General features: G+C 43.5%; 1 protein-coding gene across 6 annotated transcripts in view; it reads left to right on the plus strand.

Moving 5' to 3' along the window:
• Positions 1–22,469, plus strand: part of osbp2b (oxysterol binding protein 2b) — a 279,746-nt gene that overhangs the window by 178,201 nt on the left and 79,076 nt on the right. For all 6 annotated transcript variants that reach the window (XM_052031996.1, XM_052031993.1, XM_052031992.1 and 3 more), the window contains one exon: positions 21,365–21,563. In XM_052031996.1, the coding sequence (XP_051887956.1) occupies positions 21,365–21,563 (199 nt within the window). The remainder of the gene's footprint in view (positions 1–21,364; positions 21,564–22,469) is intronic.

Below are 22,469 nucleotides of genomic sequence, written 5' to 3' on the forward strand. Positions count from 1 at the left end.
TGCGGGCACTATTTTGAAGAAGAGCAGTTGGGTTCTCCTGCTCAATATTTGTTTCTCAATCAAACTTCATTAAACAGTTTATTTGGTCATCTTCACAGTGTTACTTGTGGGAGCTTGCTGTGTGCTGTTTAACTGCTTTCTTTCCCATGTTGAACCAGTGGCTATGTTTGAAGTAGCTTACTTGCTGTTTCACAGCAGGATATCATGAGCACGTTGCGTGGAACCTTTATTTCTTCTCCTGCATAGCCTCCTCCTGTGTATGTCTGGAAACCCCACACAATCAGCGGCTACCTTTGGGCTTGGACAACGGCAGTGCAGTGTGTGTGTTGTTGTAAAGTGTGCTGAGTCTGCTGAATACTGGCTCCCTCATCACCAATGGTTACAAAATGGCATCCTGCAGACTGTGCAACCACTGAGTTAAAGCAGCACTCACCATTCAGCAGCACTCACCATGCCCCTCTCAATGCATGAAGCTGTTTATTTTGTCTCATCTCCCAACTGCTAGAGGGAGGTGATAACAATAGAATCGCAGCATCCCCGAAAGGACCCTCTCCCAACATGCGTGACAATTCTGGAGACACAAGAGACTGCAGATGCTGGAATCTGGAGTGACAAACAGGATGCTAGGGGACTCAGCGAGTCAGGCAGCATCTGTGGAGGGAAATGGACAGTCGACGTTTCGGGTCGAAACTCTTTGAGTCCAGATGAAAGTTCTGGAGCCAAAACGTCGACTGTCCATTTCCCTCCACAGATACAGCCTGGCTCGCTGAGGTACCCAGCATCTTGTTTGTTGCTCCACTGTTACAAATACTTACTCCTTAAGGTGGATGTAAAGGTAAAAACTTAAAATACAGTTAAGACACACAGTACTATAATAATCCTATATAATATTTCTATATTCACAAGTTCAATCTATCTGGTTCTTTCCTTGCTCATGGTGAACTGTACAGCTCATTTTACACCGGAATACTGCCAGTAGGTGGATTTGTGGTTGTCCTCCTGCACTCCAGCAGTAGGTGAGGAAAATCCTTCACTTTAGTCCATTTACTGACACTGACGTACAGTATCTTATGGAATCCTGATGATGTTTCATCACGTGAGTCCTCCTGATAAACCGCAGCCTAAAGCAGTCCAGTACAACCAATGATGGGTGCAACCCATAACCAGCTTCCACATGTGATGCCTTGTACCAACAAGGTCATCACCTACTTTAAAATGGTGATTGTGAGGCCTGGCATCATGTTGTTCTTGTGCTTTGCTTCTTTGGGAAACACTGTCATTTGAAATGAGTTCTGACTTGTCTGTCCATCAGTAACTCAGCTGTTGGATGTGGCGTATTCAGTAATGCCTTTTTATATAAAAAAAACAGCACTGCTGCCACACGTGTGGCTCCCTGGGGGCTACCCAGTCCTGTATTTTCAATATTTAGGGGCTTTCTCGCCTGACCCCACCCCGCCCCCTCCAGTGGCAGAAGAACCCTAAACTATAGTCCTTCCCCACCAAGCCTTTGCGCTGGCTACACCCAGCTTCAGTGCGTCCCTCAGCACGTACTCCTGCAGACGGGAATGTGCCAGCCGGCAGCATTCCCCTACGGACATCTCACAGTTCTGGAAGACCAACAAGTCTCGGGCAGACCAAGGAGCGTCTTTCACTGAGTTGATGACCTTCCAGCAGCAGTTGATGTCCGTCTCTGTGTGTGTCCCCGGGAACAGCCCGTAGATCAGAGAATCCTCTGTTACGCTGCTGCTGGGGATGCATCTTTCGCCACACCCTCCTCGCAAACCCACAGCCCGCAAAGAGGTGGGCGACCGTCTCGTCCCCAGCCAAAAACATCTAACTTGGGCACAATTTTATCTCTTTCAGTTCACCTTTCACTGCCTGGTCTCCCCTTTCTTCCAACACATTTGAGCTTGGGTAGCATGGAGCTGTGTGCACTCTTTCTTCTGGCATATTCAGCACTAGTTAATTTGCCTCAGAACAACTGCTCTTCTCAGTAGTGGAACTCTGGATCCACACCACTCTGGGTGCTTCTTTCATAATTTTTTAATGTAAAGTGCTGGTGACCTGTCATCTTCACATTCCCCTTCCCTACCCATGCTGAATGACTTTGTACACCTGCAAGACGGTAGGGCCATGTCTTGTCATGGTTACAAGATGTTTGGTTGCGACTGTGATACTGTCCATGTATCCTGGCAATGCTGCAATCTCTCCTGTTGTTGGTATTGCACAGAGTTGCACCAACTAGTGTTGACTCAGCACGCCTGCATTCTGATTGTATTGAAGAACATAGTCTCATCCAGCCAGTGTTAATGCCCATTGTTGAATTCTGGCTGTGCATTCACCAAAAATACCCTGTAGAGACATGTGGTTCATGAGAAGCACAAAGTCCCAGCCACACAATACTTTGTCACTCCTTTGACATTAGCTAAACCACTTCTGTCCAACTCTGCTCTATTTTTATCTTTGGTTTTGCTTTGTCATCCCTTTCCAAAGCAATCGGTGGCTTATCTCCATTCTGCAATCAGTGCAACAAAGCTACAGTGATCCTGCATGCCATCACAGGACAGTAACAACGTCTTCACTGGATCAGGATCAACAAGAAGCTGTGACCTCAGCACCAACTGCTCCAACTCTCAGACCACAGCTTCCCAGTTCTTTGTCCACTTTCATATAGTCTTGTGGTTAAACAACTTGTGTAGTGGTGCTTAAAGAGGACAGGAAATGTCCACAGTAGTTAAGAAGTACCAAGTCAGCCATCAGCACTATTGTCCAAAAGAAAAATACTGCAGATGCTGGAAATTGGAAATAAATCAAATTTCTGGAAACACTCAGCCAGTCAGGCAGTGTCTACAGAGAGAGGAGCAGAGTTAACATTTCAGGTCATTGCTCTTCCATGGGCCTGTTTCTCCACAGATGCTACCTAACTTGATGATTATTTCCAGCATTTTTTGTTTTTACTTCAGTCCTTTCTTGTTGTTTAGTCAGCTTTCCTTTAACCTTCTCCTCAACTGGGGGAGGCCCTTCAGCATCTATCATTTAAACAAGAGAGACCACTCAGGCAGCAAAGACACACTCATCTTCCCTTGACGGTGCCCTTACTTCTTGGATTTGTCTAGATTCTCCTTACGTCCCTGCTCCGTCTTTCCAAGATAGTTTATGACACCTTGGATCAATCCATTGTCCTGTAGAAAATGCCTGGAGCTGACGCAGTCCTAAATGGAAATCTGTTTTATTGGAACAATTCTAGAAGAGTATTCATCACAAAGTACTCCTAAATACCTTTGTCTAACTCTATCTGCTGGTAAGCACGTGGTCTGTCCAGGGCTGTGATTTCTTCTTAGCTGAGCAAACAACCCATCCATCAGATGTGAGAGGTATCTATCTATTTTTGCTTCTCTGTTGATTGTTAAATTTGTAATCTCCACAGATCCTAATGGTGCCATCTGTCTTCACAGCAGGAATGACTAGAGCAGCTCAGTCAGAAAGCTCAACCAGTACAACGATACCTGCTCCATTTAGTCTCTTCGGCTCTTCCCCAACCTTTTACTTCCTGCTGTAATGCACAGGTCAGGTTTTGAAGAACAGAGGTGTAGTCTCTCTCCATCAGGTGCATCTTGGCTTTCATAGCTTGATAGCTTTTGTTTATTACAAAACAGCTCTGTAACTTGTCAAATACAGCTGCTACAGTCAGTTCCTCTATGATATGTCCACAACCTAGCTTTATTTTTGATAGCCTGTTCCAGTTAGTTTTTGTGTGCCCTGGAACAAACAGAAGAGGCTTTGCTTCACATTCACCACTTCTCACAATAGCCTTGATCATCCCTATCTGCTCGATTCCTTCCCAGTGAATGACTCCTTGAACTTCGCTGACACTGCAGTACCTGTGACGATTTCCATAGATGTTGTCCTTCCTTCAGTGGGTGCTGACGTATGGGAAGGTTCAGGAGAAGTTACATTTGGTGTAAACACTCCGTACCATCCATCTAGGTCAGTCATCACTCTCTTTACATAGGTCGTGTGTATGACGGCCTTTCTTATTCTTCCCAAGTGTCTTCACACTGCTTGGTTACTTGGACTTGCCATGGTCTTGTTCTGCTGTCAAGTGAACTGTTGATAAATATCCCTACCGCTGTGATTCTGGAGAACAGGCTGCGCCTCTGCACCTTGGCTAGACGTTGCAGCCACAATGACCACCTCGCCTCTTTTCCCAAGGACACTGTAGACTGAGGCCACAGCTTGTTCACACACTGACCCTTGGCGGGGGTGATCTTACGGGTTCTGTGTCTTCTTGACCTCTGTCTCCTCTGCCTGGCAAGTATTGAATGGCTGATTTAAATTCGCTTTACTCTCTCAGCAGCCTCCTTTGAGTACACACATCATGGATTCCACAAACTGCGTGATCTTGCAACATCTACCCCAAACGTACCCCACGCTCGCTCTGTTTAGCGCTCCACCTCAAATCTGCATAAAGTCTGCAGCAGCTTCCTCCCGATGCTGGTAAAATGTGTACCAGTACCTCGTAGCCCTGGGGTCGGGGCACTCGTTCACTTCAATCGGTTTAACCAGCTCTTCAAATATCTAGTCTCCTGGTTTGCAGTCATCTTGACACAACTGATGCCAGCATGAAAGATTAAATCAATGAAATCCATTTCCAGAGAGATTATACTCTTAACTTTGACAAAAGGGAAACAGACAGAGCTGAGGCATGACCTTATACAGGTTTATGAGATTATGAGGGGCATAGATAGGATCGACAGTCAGAGTCTTTTCCAAGGCAGGGAAAATTAAAGAAGATCTGGGGGGCAAGTTTTTTTACACAGAGGGTGGTGAATATCCAGAACAAGCTGCCAGAGAAGTTGGTAAAAGGCAGAGACAATTACAACGTTTAAAAAGCATTTGGAGATGTATGGAGACACGGGACTGCAGAGAAAGGTCTCAAACCAAAATGTCAACTGTCCATTTCCCTCCACAGACATTGCCTAACACACTGAGTTCCTGTTTTTTAGGCAGGTTGGTATTGGTATTGGTATTGCTTTATTATTGTCACTTGTACTGAGGTACAGTGAAAAACTTGTCTTGCATACCAATCGTACAGGTCAATTCCTTACACAGCGCAGTTACATTGAGTTAGTACAGAGTGCATTGAGGTAGTACGGGTAAAAACAATAACAGTTACAGAGTAAAGTGCCACAGTTACAGAGAAAGTGCAGTGCAGGTAGACAATAAGGTACAAGGTCACAACAAGGTAGATTGTGAGGTTAGAGTCCATCTCATCGTATAAGGGAATTGTATCAGGGTACTTGGATAGGAAGGCGTAGACGGATATGGGCCTAATGCAGTCATATGGGATTAGTATAGATGGGCGTCATAGTCGGCGTGGACAAAGTGGGTTGGAAGGGCACATTTCAGTGCTGTATGATTCTATGAACCCTCACTCCTGTAACGTTATCACCAGCTATCAGAATGACACCATCCGTTGGCTGTGCAATCATCAAGCAAAAACAACGTGCACAGTTCAGCACCTTTCACCATTTAGTTCTCCATAACAAAGCCATTATACTTTGTTTGGTTATCTGACCACTAAGGGAACTGATAATAGAATCATGACATCTCCTAAAGGAACTGCTCCCAACAAGGGTTTCCACAGGTGGCGAAATCTTTTCTATACACCTGCACTGTTAGGTTAAGCAGGTATTTTGGAAATATGGGGGTCACAAGTGCCTCATGATGGGGGGGGTGGGTGCACATTCTGCATTCTTGCATTTAAAAAATGCAGAGTTTAGTCAGGGTGCAAAAACACACATGCAGGATATAATAAAAACAGAAAATACTGGAAACACTCAGCAGATCAGGCAGCATATGTGGAGAGAGAAACCAAGTTAATATTTCAGATCAATGGCCTTTCATCAGAAACGCACAAGATCTACTTTTGTGTTGAAAAATTCAGTGCCCACATCACAGCTTTGAACACATTAAGGTTCCCAAAATTCAGGGATTCAATTTGTGCAAAGCCCTAAGTTTTGGAATTTGATCCCTAAACCTCTCCCCCTTTCTCCTTCTTGCTTTGAAGTACCCCTTAAATCACCAAACGTTTGGTCATTGTCCCTAATATTTCCTTATCAGGCTTATTGTCAAATTTTGTTTGGTAACTCTTCTGTGAAGAGGTTGTTATGTTAAAAATTTCAATATAAATACAAGTGGTTGATTTGTTAGCTGTTATTGTAACATGAAATAGGGAACATCTCTTACGTTGCTGCAGAGGTGTAACAGTGCAGCACTTGTAATTCAACCTCCCTTAATGGGTACTGAGAATGTCACCTTGGGATTCAACCAATTCGGATTGGAGTTGATTCAGATATTGTTGCTACTTGTGTAAAAACGTGAGGAATTGGGGAGGTGTCTAAGTAAGACTGGGAGACAGAGAGAGGGATCGGCAAAGAGATTTTTAGTATTTTATTGGAAACAACAGGCATTTAAGGCAAGGTCACCTCTAACAGAGTGTCAGGCTAACGGATATTCCCCACTCACTTTTTACTGTCTCTCCCTCCCTCCCTTCGTTCACCATCCCTTCCCTTCTTCCCCCTCCTCTCTTACTCATTTCCTTCCCACCCACCTCTCTTTCCTTCCCTTCTTCCTCCCTCTCTCTCTTTCTTTGTCTGCCTCTTTGTATCTCTGTCTCGCTCGCTCTCTCTCACTCTCCCCTATCGCTCCTCCTACCCTGCCGTTTCCCCCTCTCTGGGTCTCTCTTGTGGTGGCATCACCCAAGTACTGACAGTTAGATACAGACGGAGCGCTGTAACCACTCGACAGATGGCTGTCAGTGTCATCCTCCTTTCAGTCACACGGCGACACTTCTGGTTAATTAGAGTACTTGGTCACATGTTTTTTCCCTGCTGCTGAATCTTGAGCCAGCCTTTCCCACTTTGAAGAGGCTGAGAGCAGAGCAACAACAGAATAAGGTGAGCATGGTATCTTCCTCTCTTCCTGTGTGTAAGGTGGGCAGTAGCTCTTCCTCGAGCTGTGTTTCAGTGATCACTGTGGAAAGTGTGATGGGGAGAATGTGTTCAAATATGTCTGGGTCTCGTGCTGTGCATCGCTACCCTAAACTCTCACTGCGATGCCGTCTGTTGTTTGGACTCGGGTAGAATGCTGGGAGATATAACAGGGAGCTGGTGGTGTTGTTTATGCCTCGGTGAAGATGGTCAACACTCCGGGGTGCTGCTGGTTTGGACAATACTAATAACCCAGATGTTTGTTCAGAGATGTGAAGGAAACAAAATATCGGAGTCCTTGGGGATCTTAGTGGAAAATCTGTGACAACAAATTATTTGCGTTAATTTTTTTCTCTCGTTTGGCATGTTCCTTTCCCTTAGCACCTACGACAATTAGAAAATTAAATCCCACCTTTGTAGCCCTGTTCAGGTTTTGCTGGGAATGTTCACACCTTGTCCAGTTCATGCCAGTCCTCGCAGCGGTGCAGTGAATCTGATGCTTTACACCTCCCAGGTGCGATAGAAAAGCCAGAGCCACAGTACACCAATTAACTAACGAGCCTTAATGAAGGCTGGAGCCTAGCAGCTGAGCAAGATGTGGATGTAAGGAAACCACATCCACATGATCCAATCAGTATTATCCAGGGATTACCTGCTCTCCAGGATTGTCCTGGAGTCCCCAGGCATTAGCGAGTGTGGGGATAGAGCAACGTGATTAATGTATGGAGATTGCTTTGCAGGTTATACTCATTCTGTGACACTTTCTTGTACATATGCTCCTGCATTTTATGAAATCTGAGTGAGTCTGTGACACTGTTCACACAGTGCTGAGGATCTAACGCAGCTGAGCTTTCTGCTTGCTCAGAATACATAGCCTGGGGAAGAGAAAACTCACAGATTCCAAATACATGAGGGAGTGGGACAGAACTTTAACTAGGTAAAACTATCTGTAGAAAAATAGTGCAAATTTTGTAAGTCTGAAATATAAAGAAAAAATGCTATAAATACTCATCTATTCTGATGTAAGGTCATATTCTAGAAATGTTAACTGTTTCTCTCTCTGTGGATGCTCCCTAAACCGGTGAGTAATTACTAGCATTTTCTGTTTATTATGTGACTGCTCATTCCAGCCATATCATGAGGGCACTGCCCTGTAGAGTTGCTCGGAACCAAGGAGAAGGGAGATGTATCCTAGTGCCCATTAGTGGGTTGACGAGCGCAGACACTGTTATTTAGGCAAGCTACATTGACAGCCAGCACTGTAATGTGAAAGGGGTACATGTTTAAGTAGTTTGAAGCAGCAAGGTAACTGGTTGATGAGCTTTCATCAGTCAACTTGTACCTTTTCCCTCAAGGAGAATAACCCTTAGTTGATGATAAGACAACTGACGTGGGTGGGTTTGGATACTTAGTGAATGTGCAGAAGTTATCAGGTGCCTGTCATGAGCAGCAAAGCCAGGAGGCCATCTCTCACCATTAGCTGGGTTAGTGTATGGTCAAGCATCCTCATTGTCACCTTACCAATGCAGACCATTTCCCATTGAACAGTTACCCATGGAGTTTCAACAGCACATGCTTGACTCTGTATAATGCAGGCATAGGAGGCAGCAAATTTTGGATAGACTGACTTATTGTGACACCGAAGGAGACCATTTGGCCCATCTGGTTCATGCCAGCTCCCAGCAGAGCAGTCCCATGATCCCATTCCCCCTCTTCATATTTTCTCTGTAGATGATTCGCTCTCACATTCCCATCAGCTTGCCCTTGATTCTTTTACCTGCACTAGAGGTGTTTCATGGCAGTCAGTTGGCCAACCCGTACGTCTTTGGAATGTGGGAGGAAACCGGAGCACCCAACAGAAGCCCATGCAGGGAGAACGTGCAAACTCTAGGCAGACAGCACCAGAGATCAGGATTGAATCCGGGTCCCTGAAGTTGTGAAGCTGCACCACTATACATCCCTCCCCCAATCAAGAGCATTTGTCATGATACTCACCCTCCAGGTACCTAGTGTCTGAATTACCTCACCAGCTGGACAACAGATTACTTACAATATATTGGCGGGAACTTGTAAAATGACATGTCTTTTTGATATTCTAGACATCCACATCTAGTACTAAACCTGGGTTCATTTGCCAACAACTTCTAAATCCAGTTCCTCGCCTTGGTTGGCTTTGGCTTCTGAATGTGATCCAGACTTCATTTCCAGAGTATTTGACGCCACCTTCACGAATCCATCTCATACCTTCCCTCTGACTTCACAGTGCCTCGGAGTTCCAAAGCATGAAGGAAAATAGTGAAAGGGTCTAATGCACCACCAACTCAACCTGATGAGAAGCTGGGGAGGTGACCAAACTGCTGGGAGAGAATTGGGCAAGTGGGGCAAACTGTAGCAGACAATTCATCTGTCCTTTATAAAGCTCAGGCACATCTCAAATTTACAAAGGCAAAATCCTAAATATTTCAAGTGTTCTCAAAATAAAAAAATCCATTTGTTTCAAAACTTGCTGTCCCTTAATTAACTCTGCTTTGTGTGTGTACACACAGAGCCTGTTCTTTGCTAGTTGGATTATGCTTGGTGTGCTTGGGCATTAGTCATATTTTCTTTACCATTGCTGATTGGTATTCTGGCATTTCCCACCTAACGCCATCTTGACAACCCAAGGAGCCCCAGGAGGTGGTCAGTCACCACTTCTCAGGTCAACTACCTAACCAGTGTTAATTGCCAACTATGCCCACTTCATAAATAATCCTGAGAATGAACCACAGGTTGTTTCATCTGTTTTAACAGCAGTACATAACTGTGTAGTTGGTAGGTTTGCGATTCACGTGCTTTGGAGCTTGATCTCCTGCTGTAAATGGGAGGAGTTTCCTGGAGCCTTGAGAAAAGCAAAGTAATAGACTGGGTTTTCAAGTCATTGCATATGAATTGTAAGGGCGAATGTTTAGCATTTCTAGATGCCTGCTGAACCTCAACAATAATCAATCTTCACCAAAATGTGGTCTCTCACTGTAGCCACCACTTGAGATAGGAAGATCACTTGATAGTTTCAGTTTCTTTTCTGTATGCACCTGTTTTTAACAATATGGCGCATGGTGTTGATGTGAGAGCAGACTTTGACATCACGTGACCAGAATTAGAACAATTTTAATGTAGTGTTCAGACATCCTAGGCAGTCATAACCAACCAGGAGTGAAATATTTAATAGTGACAGTGTGTGGTTTCTGCAACTTCTGACCACTTGACCAAGGAGCAGGGAACTTCTGCATATCAAATCCAATTATCATCTTATTCACAAAGGAATTCGGTGGGGGAAAAAGCAATTGACTGATAGCAAGACGATACAGTGGCAAAGATTGTGCATTGTTTAAACTTAATTCTATCAATGCTTTACCAGACTTGTTGTTGGAGTTGAAATCATAGAAGGAAATACATGGTGAATTGTGTGTTGTGACTGAGGAAACATTTTGCTTGGTTGATTACTGATCTGAGGCAGGCTTAGTGCTGTGTGAGAGTCTTGCTCCACACCAAGTCTAATCTGATGGGTAATGGATCAAAGTCCAGTATCACAGAAAGAATGACGTGTAGAAAGGTGAAGGAGCAGCACAATGATGAAAGTCAAAACGCAGTGACAAGGGATCAGCGTTCTCAGCAAGAGTCTGTGGAAAGAGCCAGACGTTTGTAGCAGAAAATTTTTAAAAATCCAGATACTGCAAATCTGAAATAAAAGCAGAAAATGCAGGAAGCAGGCAAAGTCCTTGGAAAGAGAAACAGAGTTAACATTTCAATGAAAGATCAATTTTTATTTAAGCATTTGTATTGCCTTGTATCTCTCCTTAATGACGTGCAGGCTTTCTATGCCACATCAATATGAGAAGGAAAACAGAAACATGCCTTTTGTCAATTCCTCTGACTCTGGCTTCTATCTAATTTCTTAACTCATCATTGCCAACTGTGCCTTCCACAGTGTAGACCCCTAGGTTCTGAAATTCCTTTCTCAATTCTCTTTTCCCTGTCATTTCTTTGTCTGTTTAAAGCCTACCTCCTTTGACCAATTATTTGATCATCCATCCTTGGCTCTCCTCCTTCAGCTCAGTCCCAGTTTTTGCCTGATTACATTTTTTTGGGATGGCCCCATATAAATCCAAGTTGTTGTTGTACACTGGAGCATTACATGCCTTCTGGGCACACCAGAAATTATTTTTGTCAGAAGTTGGGGAAGGAGAAAATTGCAGCAGCACTGAGTTTCCAGTTATAGTGAACCGGTGACGATTTATTAAAACTCTGTGGGTTTTTCAGTCACTGCTGTCATCACTTTGGGCTTTTGCCTCTGAGTATCCGAGATGTTTGCTGAACTGTGTTACAATTACCCAGCAGGGTCTATTTTGATTGCCTTGGGTTCAACTCAGGAACCAATGAATTAATGATGATGTGAATCTAAGTGAGAGACTGGCAAGATTCCCTTGATACCAGGAATGTGCTAACAACTCAATGAAGGCTTGTGTCTGGTTTCTAACATCCACCATTGACATCACTTGATAAATGCTTGATGAAAGTAAAACGCTATGTATTTAACCATCTTTGCTTGCAGTCTTTTATTGTGAGAATCTTGGTGACATCTCCAGAAACATGGATTCTCTTTTTGGTTTAACTGCTTGCATAGAAGGGACCTCTGTAAACAAATTGTCATCAAAGATCAGAGTAGCTAAAAAGGAATACAAATTTGTGAATGGCTGCATCTATGTGGTACGCAATTCAGTGAAGAAAGTCCTGCGACTCTCAGTATGATCTGTCACTAGCTGACCTGCCAATCAGTTATAAAACATTGTTCACATAGTGTGACACTAAATTTTGATGCAACTTTATCTAACCCTAGTTGATGCAAACATATAATCACAATGGACTGTTACGGACTAGGTTACTATTGGTGAATGTTCCTTTAAGATAGAGTTGTGTGTGTGTGTGTGTGTGTGTGTGTGTGTGTGTGTGTGTGTGTGTGTGTGTGTGTGTGTGTGTGTGTGTGTGTGTGTGTGTGTGTGGCGTGCTTACGTCAATGGAAGATAAGGACGTAATGACGGTGGAGCAGACAGTCAGAGGAGGAGAGAGAGAGAGAGAGAGACACCAGTCTGCTAGTCTCTATCGATGGATGAAAAACAATAACTGTGTCTGTCACTACAATCCACGTATGGATTTTTGGAGTAATCCAGTGGAGTCCACTTTGTCATTAACCTGTAGTGGGAAACAGTTATTTGTGTGAACAGCCACGATTCAAGTGCCCTTTGGGGTGGCAGATGGTTTGGAACAAAGCGGTGGAGTAGTTACTGCTGAGTAGACACTGAGGTGTTGTATGGGTTCCATCGTGGAACATTTGGATTTCTATTTTCTCTCTACGTTTTGTCTTCAGTCAACAGTGGTTGTTGAAGAAGCCTTTGCTCACGTTTCACCTTACAGCTTGCTGAGCTGAACTTTGAGAACTCTTCCTGGACTTGGAGTTTGGGAATTTGCCACACACACACTTTGAGTTTAGTTTTTGGGGTTAATGTTTAAGATCTAACATTTTTACTTCTAACACTCTAACATTTTTACTTCTAGCATTCTAACATTTTTACTTTTATTTTTTCTTATTATCATAAGTAATTATTAATAAAACAGTTTCTAACACTTATCCATGACTTGGTGTGTTTCTTTTGTTGCTGGTTCATAACAGGACTAAATCCCTTCTTATTCATTCCCGAGCTTTTAGAATTCCAATGGACCAGATACACAGTACAGATTTCAATCCTTTTCCTCTCTTGTATAGAACTCTGATGGACCAGGTTTTTCTCTTTAGCTTCTTTCATGTTGAATTTCTGAACTGGCTTACTTAAATTAGTTTAATTTAATGGATTTTATCTTGTATGTTGAGGATCTGGGTATTGCTGGCAAGGCCAGCACTTATTGCTCATTCATAATTGCCGTTGGGAAGGTGGTGGTGAATGGCTGCTGTCCTTCTGGTATAGGTGCTGCCTGTGTGCTGTTGGCAGGGCGTTCCAGGGTTTGCACATTAACATGCCGCTACACAGTGGACCCACACTGGTTTCTTCCAGGGCTACAGGGGAGGGGTTTCCATGCGCACATGACATGCAGGGCTCTGTGCCTGTGAACATTGCAAGTCCTGAGTCTTTAATGCGCTTACTACAATAACTGGATGCAATCTCAAGAGTCATGCGACAAGTATTTATCTGTTTCATGGTAAGAACTAGAGGAGCAGTTCCCAAACACTGCTTTGAGTAGTGAGGCAGATTCAGCTGACCTTACACTGGTGTGTGTGCGAATGGGTAGAGTTTGGACATGATCCTGCTCCAAAATTCTCATCAGAGCTTGTCCCCTGGTTCAAGAGCAGGAGCAGCTGAGGACCAGGATGTTGCCTGGCCTGCTGAGTTCCTCCAGCATCATCATGTTTATCATCTAGATTCCAGCATCTGCATTTCCCTTGTGGACCCTCTCTCCCTGACAAAGGAATGAGAAGGCCTCAGCAGCAAATTTTGGGCACAGTGGTGGATTGGAGAAGAATCCTCCCTTGTCTTCCTTGGTGAAAATCCCAACAGCAGCTTAAGCGAGCTGTCCCATTCACTAGTGCTCGGTCAGCCCATCTCCTACCATTCAAGGTCAAGGCCTATGCTGTTCCCAGTGCACCAGTTGAAGACACCACCTTCCATGCACAGGTACACACAGACGTACATCATTCAGCTTCCCACTATGTGCTGTGCTTACTTGGAAGTGCCACTCACATTCACTAATTAGTTTTCCAACTCCAATGAATTTCTAGCACAGGGAGCATCTGCTTCCTTGCGTTCTCTGCAACCAAGTTAACTGAAGTAAACATAAGCACATTCTACAAAGCTAATAGACTTAACCCCAAATGAATCATTTTGATTGATGTTTATTGTTTAGATTAATTTTATGAATAAATTATTGAAATGCACTCTATTTTAAGTATTTGGAAACTGGCCATTTATGTCCTGGAGATACACAGGTCCTATATAAGTATTTTTCAAGATTCTATTAAGCCCCAGTGCATCCAGACAACAGCGCAGTGTCGAGGACCATTATCTGTCTGTTCCTGAAAGCATTGCATTGTTTTGAAGTAGAATACAGGAGATTAAAACAATATGGATTAACTAAATAGATAGAAAGAAGGCCATTCAATGCAGAGAGCTATGAAGTAATTCATTATATAAAAGGGAACACTGGCAGGAAGTTTCATAAATGATAACATTCTCATGAGCAAAGTAACTGAGAGGATAGCTGTTCAAAAGTAGGAAAAACCTAGAGCAAGGCAAGTGTGATTTAAGGTTTATTTATAGATCTGAATATATTCTGTTGAATTTATGCGAGGCATTGATCTGGTTGAAGGATTGCCCACAGTTCTGAGGAACCTCATTGCAAATAAGTTCGAGAGCTGTGAAAAGGTTCAGTGAAGACTCACCAGAATGCTGTCAGAAATCAGAGATTGTAGATGTGAAGAAAGTCTTGAAAATAGATTTTTTTTCACTGAAACATGAACTTTTAAGGGGTGATATACAATGAAAGTTTTTACCATCATGAAATATTTTAAGAATCCAGAAAGAGATAATTTCCATTTGTTCATGATTTAATTACAAGGGAGCTCAGCTTTAAACATGTGGAAAAATGGGAAGAGGAAATAAGAAAATTGTTATTCTCCGAGAAAATTACTTGTAAATGGAATGAGCAGGTTACTGATGTAGAAACTGCAGCATTGTTTGAAAGGGAACTATATAATATTATATACATTTGAAAGCACATATAAAAGGAAATATTAAAGAAGATGGCAGATTTTGGGACTTAGGATAGCAATTTATATGCCAGATCCAGCACAAGCACATTGGGAAGAATAGCTTCTCTTTCTACAGTATTGTAATGATTTTGATTCTCTGTTGAATGGTGAGGTAGCGCTGAATGGCCAGCTTACATTTTATATTTTTACATTCTTGATGGTGTATGACATAAAATTGGTGTTTATGACTAAATGTGAGTAGATGATCCTGTATAGTCATTATTAATTTGCTTTTCATAGTCATCACCTTTAAAGTGAATGAGTTTCATAGCCCGTTATTGAGGTAAATGACATGTAAAAGGGCAGCTGAATGACTTAGATTCTGGAATTAAAAACACAAATTCTAAATTTGTGCACAATACCAAGTTTCCCTAGGTGGGTCAAAGGTAGAGTTGGGTAGGAAGATAGCAACACAACACATGACATTCATAAAGATTCAGAATGAATATTTGCAAATGAAGGTCAACAGATAAAGGCGAGGTCATAGATTTTGGTAGGAAGGGTAAGGAGGTCATATCACTTGCAAGGTTCGAGTCTAAGAGGAGTGGAGAAACAAGAGGATCATGGAGTAAAAAATAAACTAAGCACTAGGTGTAATTTCAGTGGGTTAAAATTAGAAAGTAGGGAAGTTATGCTAAACCTGCATTGATAAGATCACACCTAGAGTACTGCACACAGATCTGGTCACCATACAGGTTGACCCTGCATTACAGGAGTGGAGGGGATTGTGTTTCTAGAAAACGATGGGTATTGTGATTTTCTGTAACGTGAAGCCGCGTCGTCTGTGCATGTGTCAAGAAATGCGAGTTGTAAAAGAAATCGATTTTGTGTTTATTTACTTACTTTCTTTTCCCATGAATTTCATGAGAGCAAATTTTACTCCCTATGTCAAATTTTTGGCTAGTGATTTGTGAATTCTGTAAGGATGAATTTCCGAGTGGCCGTAACATTGGGTCACCTGTATTGTAAAAAGATATAAGAGGCACAGGAGAGAATGTGGAGAAGGTTTACACAGATGGTACCAGAAACGTGAGGTAGATGCATCCAGAAAGGATGAATGGACCGGGTCTCTTTTGAGAAAGAAGGCTGAGAGGTGACCTAGTCCATAAAATTATGACAAATTTTGATAGAGTGGATGTAAAGAGAATGTTTGTATTTGAAGGGAAGAACATAACCAGAGGGATAGTCATCAGAAAATCCAATGAGGAATTTGAAAGCAACTTCTTGTGAGAATGTGGAACTTCTACCACAGGGAGTGGATGAGGTGAACCGTACAGATGCATTTAAGAGGCAACTGGACAAGTACACGAGGGAGAAGGAAATAAGAAGTTATGAAGAAAGATTTAGGTGAAGAAAAATGGGGAGAGAATAGAGTAGAACACAAAGGCCTGCATGAACTAGTTGGGCTAAATGGCCTGTTTCTGTCTCATACAACTTACGGAATTCTGTGTAAGAACTGTGCCTACAAGAGCATGTGAGTGACAGGTAATTATGGAGCGATTAACTCAACACTTGACTGTCTTGAAGCCTTTCTACCATCTGTAATGAGCAGGACAGGTGTGGATGAAGTGCAGCTCCAACAACATTCAGGAAGCTGCATGTAATCCAGGACAAAAGAACCCAGTTAATCAGCATCCACTCCTCCATCTTAAGTATTCACATCTTCTATAAGTTGTATTGAAGCAATGCACTAAGGCTTCATTTCCAGAACCTCCCAAACATATGACCTCAGTTGCTTAGGTTGTAGGTAGCTGGAGACTCCTCCACCTTCCCCTCCAAGTCACTCCTTCATCTTCACTAGGTCAATGTCCGGTGACTCCAATCTACAGAACACTGGAGGCACAATCACCAACCACCCTGAGTGCAGTGGTTCACCACAGCACCTCAAAAGGGCAATTAAGAATGGGCAATAGATGCCGACCCTTCCTGTGACACCAACGTCCCAAGAATGAATTTAAAACAAAATCACATCACTCGTTCTGCTAATGGTTTGATTTATACCATCAGCATCGAGCTCAGACCAGCTTGTCAGCATTTAAACACAGTAACATGCCCGTAACAGGAGCAGAAATTGCGAACCCGGTCCCTGAGAGCATTGAGAGCACCTAATCAAGAAACAAATTGCCGGTACTTTCATTCCACTGGCAGTATGGCTGAGAGAGTTAACATTAATTACTCGGGAAATCAAAGGGTTTTGTGTCACTTCATCATCACCCTCCTGTATTCTTTATTCATGTGTTTTGTTGCTGTCAGTTACCAGTGGTTTTCAAACCCTTTGTGTAAAGAACCATCAGCTAATGTTAACGTACTGGATCCCCTCTCTTATCTATTGTCCCCAGCCTTCCAGAGAATGTCTGAAAGAGCATCACCACTGCAGATTTTGTTTCAATATGACTACACAGAAGTCAGTATTCAAGAATCTGACAGCAGAGGTGTGATGGTTACAGACATCTCCTCTCATCCTTTTCAGAGATGTTCTGATATCTTTCAACCTTAATAAAGTTAAAGCCATCCATAACTTTACTTGTACCAAGTGTTAAAATGTAAAATTTTAATGTTCTCACCTTGGTTATCAGACTCCTCCAGGCCTCACCTCTACCTGTCTCAGTTACTCATCCACCCCCACAACTCTTGGAGTCATACAATGCAGAAATAGGCCCTTCAGCCCACCAAGTCAGTGCCCACCATTAAGCAGCCATTTACACTAACCCTCATTTTTATTCTCCCCACTTTCCCATCAACTCCCCTCAGATTCTTCCTCTCATCCGCATACTAAGGGACAATTTACAGCAGGCAATTAACCCACCAACCTGCTCGTCTTTGTGATGTGGGAGGAAACTGGAGCACCCGGAGGAAAGCCACGTGGTCACAGGGAGATCATGCAAACTCCACACAGAGAATGCCAGAGGTCAGGGTGGAACGCCGCTCGCAGCAGCTTGAGGCAGAGGCTGTATGAGCTGCGCCACTATGCCGCCGTCACTGAATCCTGCCATGTGTACATCCAGATTTGTTTCCTTCAATGTTGATGGCTGTGCCTTCAGCTGCTGAGGCCTTGAGGTCTGGAATTCCCTCCCTCAGCCTCTCTCCCTGGCAGATGTACCTTAAAATCTACCTCTTTGATAGAGCTTTTGATCATCTCACTTAAACTCAGTTTAACAAGGCTCAGTGTCAAGTTTTGTTTTGGTAGCGCATGTGTGAAATGATTGGGATGTTTTACGACATTGTTGTCATTGGAGATTCCAATTTAAACAGAAGTATTTCTATCATGACGAATTCTGTCTGCTCTCAAAGCTCTGATCTATCTTTCAGTTTCACAAGATTGGCTCTTCCACTCCCACCAGGTATTTAGCTTTAGATCCATGACTGTGGCTGGTCCAGTAAATGGCCCAGTCTAGACAAGTTGCGACCAGTGCATGTTCCGCATTCAGTCCTCTTACTGTTATTGAACTCCTAGAGGTAATGGGGGCCACCAGTAATGCTGTATTGTTTTGTTTACCCTTGAATAAATCAGTCCAGAGTGCGGACTGCTTCAAAACAGAACATTAAACTGAAAAACTTTGAGAATTACCAACCCTTCAAACTAAATGATGTGTGTTCTTATGGAGACGCAAGATATTCTGCAGATACTGGGATCTGGAATAATACACACAAAATGTTGGAGGAACTCAGCAGGTCAGGCAGCTTCTATGGAGGGAAATAACCTTTCTTCCCTCTTCCTTTCTAGTCCTGATGAAGGGTCTCAACCCAAAGCATCGACTGTTTATTTCCCTCCATAGACGCTGCCTGACCCGCTGAGTTCCTCCAGCACCTTGTGTATGTTGTGTTCTTAGGGATGCATCTTTGTAGTGACTCACTCCATTTCAGACCTTTGGTAATGATGACTGATGTGGAAAAAAGTCATGGTCCCCTTCACAAAGAAGGATTATCTATTTTGGGGTAGTTTTACTCCCACTAAAGGAACATTGATGAAGGCTGTATTACTTGGACTGAGTGCTGAGCCTATCTCGTGAATGGGTTAAAGGATTAAAACAGATGCTCTTCCACTCCCACCAGGGTCAAGACAGTTAAACCTGGCCATGAAGGGCTGACCTGCTGCCCTGTGGTACCTGTAGTGATGCCTTTGTCCCAGTGTATGAAATCAGTGTTGAGTTAGTGTAGGGTCTGTACATTCCCTTCTCGGAGCCTGGTTTCACAGCAGCTTTAGAGGATGCCAAGCAAACCGACCCCTGGTGGAGGGGCTCAAGGGAAAGCAGGTGAAGGATAAAGGACAGGGAGAGAGAGAGGCTTTGGTTGACTATGTCTCTCCAGCTGTAGGGACTCATGGACGAAGAATGAAGAAGTCGATAAATTTTTAGATACTATGGGAATCCAGGGATATAGGATTAGTGGAGGAAAGTAATGCTGAGGTAAAATGTCAGTCATCTTCTTATTGAATATTACAAGGGGCTGGATGGCTTACTCCTGCTATAGTTCTTCTGTTCTTAAGAATGTTTTTCACATTGCGTCCTGTATGTGTAAATGAAGGTGCGGTGATTGTGCCTCAGATTCTTTCTTGGTTGAAAATAGATCCTCGCAAATGATTTTTTGTGTGGAGCAAGTTCCCCGTCTCAGTCTTCTCATCCTGGCAGAGAAACAGACTGAGAAAAGGATGGGAGAAAACAGGGAATTTGGGAAAAGGATTGGAGAAGACGACAGAGCCTAGGAAAGTCCTAAGTGGAAATCGGGGTGGCTCCAGGAAAAGGCTGCAATGTGTTCTCCTGATGTCCAGGCAATATTTATCCCTCAGTCACAATCTGCCAAATCTGATTAATGGTATCATTAAATTGGTGTTTGTGGGATCTTGCTGTGCAGTAATTGGCTGTTATGTTTGACTAATGGCAGTTTAATTGTTGGCTGTAACCTCTTTCTGATACCCTGGAGGTATGAAAGGCACCTTTTACACCCAAGCTCATTCTCTGCACTGCTTCAGTGCAGTAACCTCCATAAGAGCGACAGCTCGAGATGTTTTCCAGCTTCCAGTCACATTCCCTGCTATTTGACAGGAGAGATTATTCTCTTTATTAGTTGAGAGGGTCAAAGAGTCTTTTAGGCTCTGCTTCTAAATCAGAGCAGAAAGTGAAAGTAAGAAGAACTAATTAGGTTCAGGCCCCTCTCTCTGTCACTCTCACCAGACTTGATTCCCCTGCACAGCCGCATTGCGGGAGCAGCAGCTCCACAAAGACCACAAAGGTTCAAGGTCCAGATCCATCACTGCTGTCCAAACAGCACAGAAGTAGATAGAGTCTTCATTCCAACAGCTCCTGTAGCCTCAGCTGATGGAGGACAGTTGGAAACAGTGTAAGGGCCATTAAGACCATTCCTCTAAGAATTCCCCTGACTTTGAAAACTACCTTTGGAGGGAATGAATTTCATCCCCACCTTACTTTGACATCCCTCTATGATTATAGCACCATTGAATATGGTCCTCTGTGCCCCTCTGAAAATACTTTCTTTAGCTGACTGATGGCTGTTGGCTATCCTTGTGTAACTTGTTTTGTGCCATGCAGGTTAGTAAATGTATAAACACCTGTATACCTAAGGGACATGTGCACATGTTTACTCGAGTTTACATACGAATGACTATGAAATTGAACTTAACAGTGCAATAAGGTACCCAGCTGGCCAGTATGGTCAGGCATGCACCTAGTACCTCTTAACACGTTATGGGCAGACATTGGTGTGGATTATCCATCCATCACAGTCGAAGAATAGAAGCTTGCTATGGATGATTCTGCCCAGTTGCAGAGGAAAGTGGCTAAGTCTTAGAATCATACAATGCAGAAACAGGCCCTTCGGCCCATCGTATCAGTGCCAACCATCGAGCACCCATCTAGATTAATCCCATTTTATTCTCCCCACATTTTCAAGTCAAGTCAAGTTTATTGTCATGTGCACAAGTACAGTGAGGTACAGGTACAATGAAAAACTTGTTTGCAACAGTATCACAAGCCAGTAGGTACAAACAACACACAGAATATAAATTATACGTAAATTGTACAAAAGAAAGTGCAATACAAGACATAAAACTGCACAATCAGAGACAAGTCCACTGTAGTGCAAGGAGTGGTTCATAATGTTCCGTTGCTGAGCTGGGATTAGGGTCGTGCAGGTCGGTTCAAGAACCTGATGGATGTAGGAAAGTAGCTGTTCTCGAACCTGATGGTGTGGGATGTCAGGCTTCTGTACCTCCTGCCCAACGGTAGCAGCGAGAAGAGGGCATGGCCTGGATAGTCATCTACACACCAGGGGCAATTTATGGCCAATTGACCTACAGACCTTCTGGGATTGGGAGGAAACCCATGCAGTCACAGGGACAACGTGCAAACTCCACACAGACAGAACTGGAGGTCAGGATTGAACCCGGGTCTCTGGGACTGTGAGGCAGCAGCCCTTCCAGCTGCGCCAGGTTGGCACTTTCCTGAAGGACATGCCGAATTTATCCTCTTTTCTTCTCTGTTACTGAGTTGTGGTAAGTGTTGCTCCTTACTGTCCTCAGGCATGCCGTGACTTTCTGGAGTTAGCAGAGACGCACAGTCGCAAATGGCAGCGAGCCTTGCAGTACGAGCGTGAGCAACGCGTCCGCCTGGAGGAGACGATCGAGCAGCTGGCCAAGCAGCACAACAGTCTGGAGCGTGCCTGCCGCGGAGCACCAGCATTGCCAACCAGCTCCACAGAGGTTTCCAACGCTAGTAAAGGTAAGCCTTGGTAGTTAAGCCTGCGTGCGTGGCATTGAATTGTCCTGGTGTCTGTGAACAGACAGGAAGAGAAACTGTAAAGCTAATGCCCTAAAGCACGCAAGAGTTTAAACAATCAAAATACAAATACTAATGCAGATCAAATGATGATTGAATCCTTGTCTGGCTGTTGCTGCCAGTCATCCCCTCTGTACTCAAGAAATTAGGAAAATTATCAGAATGTTATTGTACGTTGTGAGGGGAATTCAATACAGATAAGGGAGGTTATGTTTCAGTTATATGGGACATTGATAAGACCATATCTAGCATGTGTACGGTATTGTTAGCCTCAATTAAAGAGGTTTGTAAATGCATTGGAAGCACTTCGGAGGTTTACTAGACCAGTACCTGGAATGAGCAGATTGCCTTATGAGAAAAGGTTCGACAGACTGGGCTTGTATCTGCTTGAATTTAGAGGAGTGAGAGGTGACATAAATGGAAATGTAACATCCTGAGGAGTCCTGAAAGGATGTATGTGGAGAGGATGTTTCCTCTTGTGGGAGAATCTAGAATGAGGGGTCACCAATTTAAGACAGGCGAGGTGAATTCTTTTTCTCGCAGAGAGTTGCGAGTCTTTGGAACCCTCTTCCTAAAAGGAAAGTAATGGATGCAGAGCCTTTGAGTTTTTTTAAAGGCAGAGATAGATACATTCTTGCTAACCAAGGGGGTTAGAGGCTACCACATGGAGTCAGGAATGCAGATTTGAGGCTATAAACAGATTAGCCATGATCTTATTAAATGGTGGAGCAGGGCTGAGTGGCTGAATCTTCATCCTGATTCATATGTTCATGTGTGCACTAAAATGCTTGGAGGTTGTCAGTGCACATTGCATGCTTACTTTTCAGGACTGTCAGAAAGGGAACAAGA

This window comes from Pristis pectinata, chromosome 17 (genome assembly GCF_009764475.1).
Source record: "Pristis pectinata isolate sPriPec2 chromosome 17, sPriPec2.1.pri, whole genome shotgun sequence".
Taxonomy (NCBI): Eukaryota; Metazoa; Chordata; class Chondrichthyes; order Rhinopristiformes; family Pristidae; genus Pristis; species Pristis pectinata.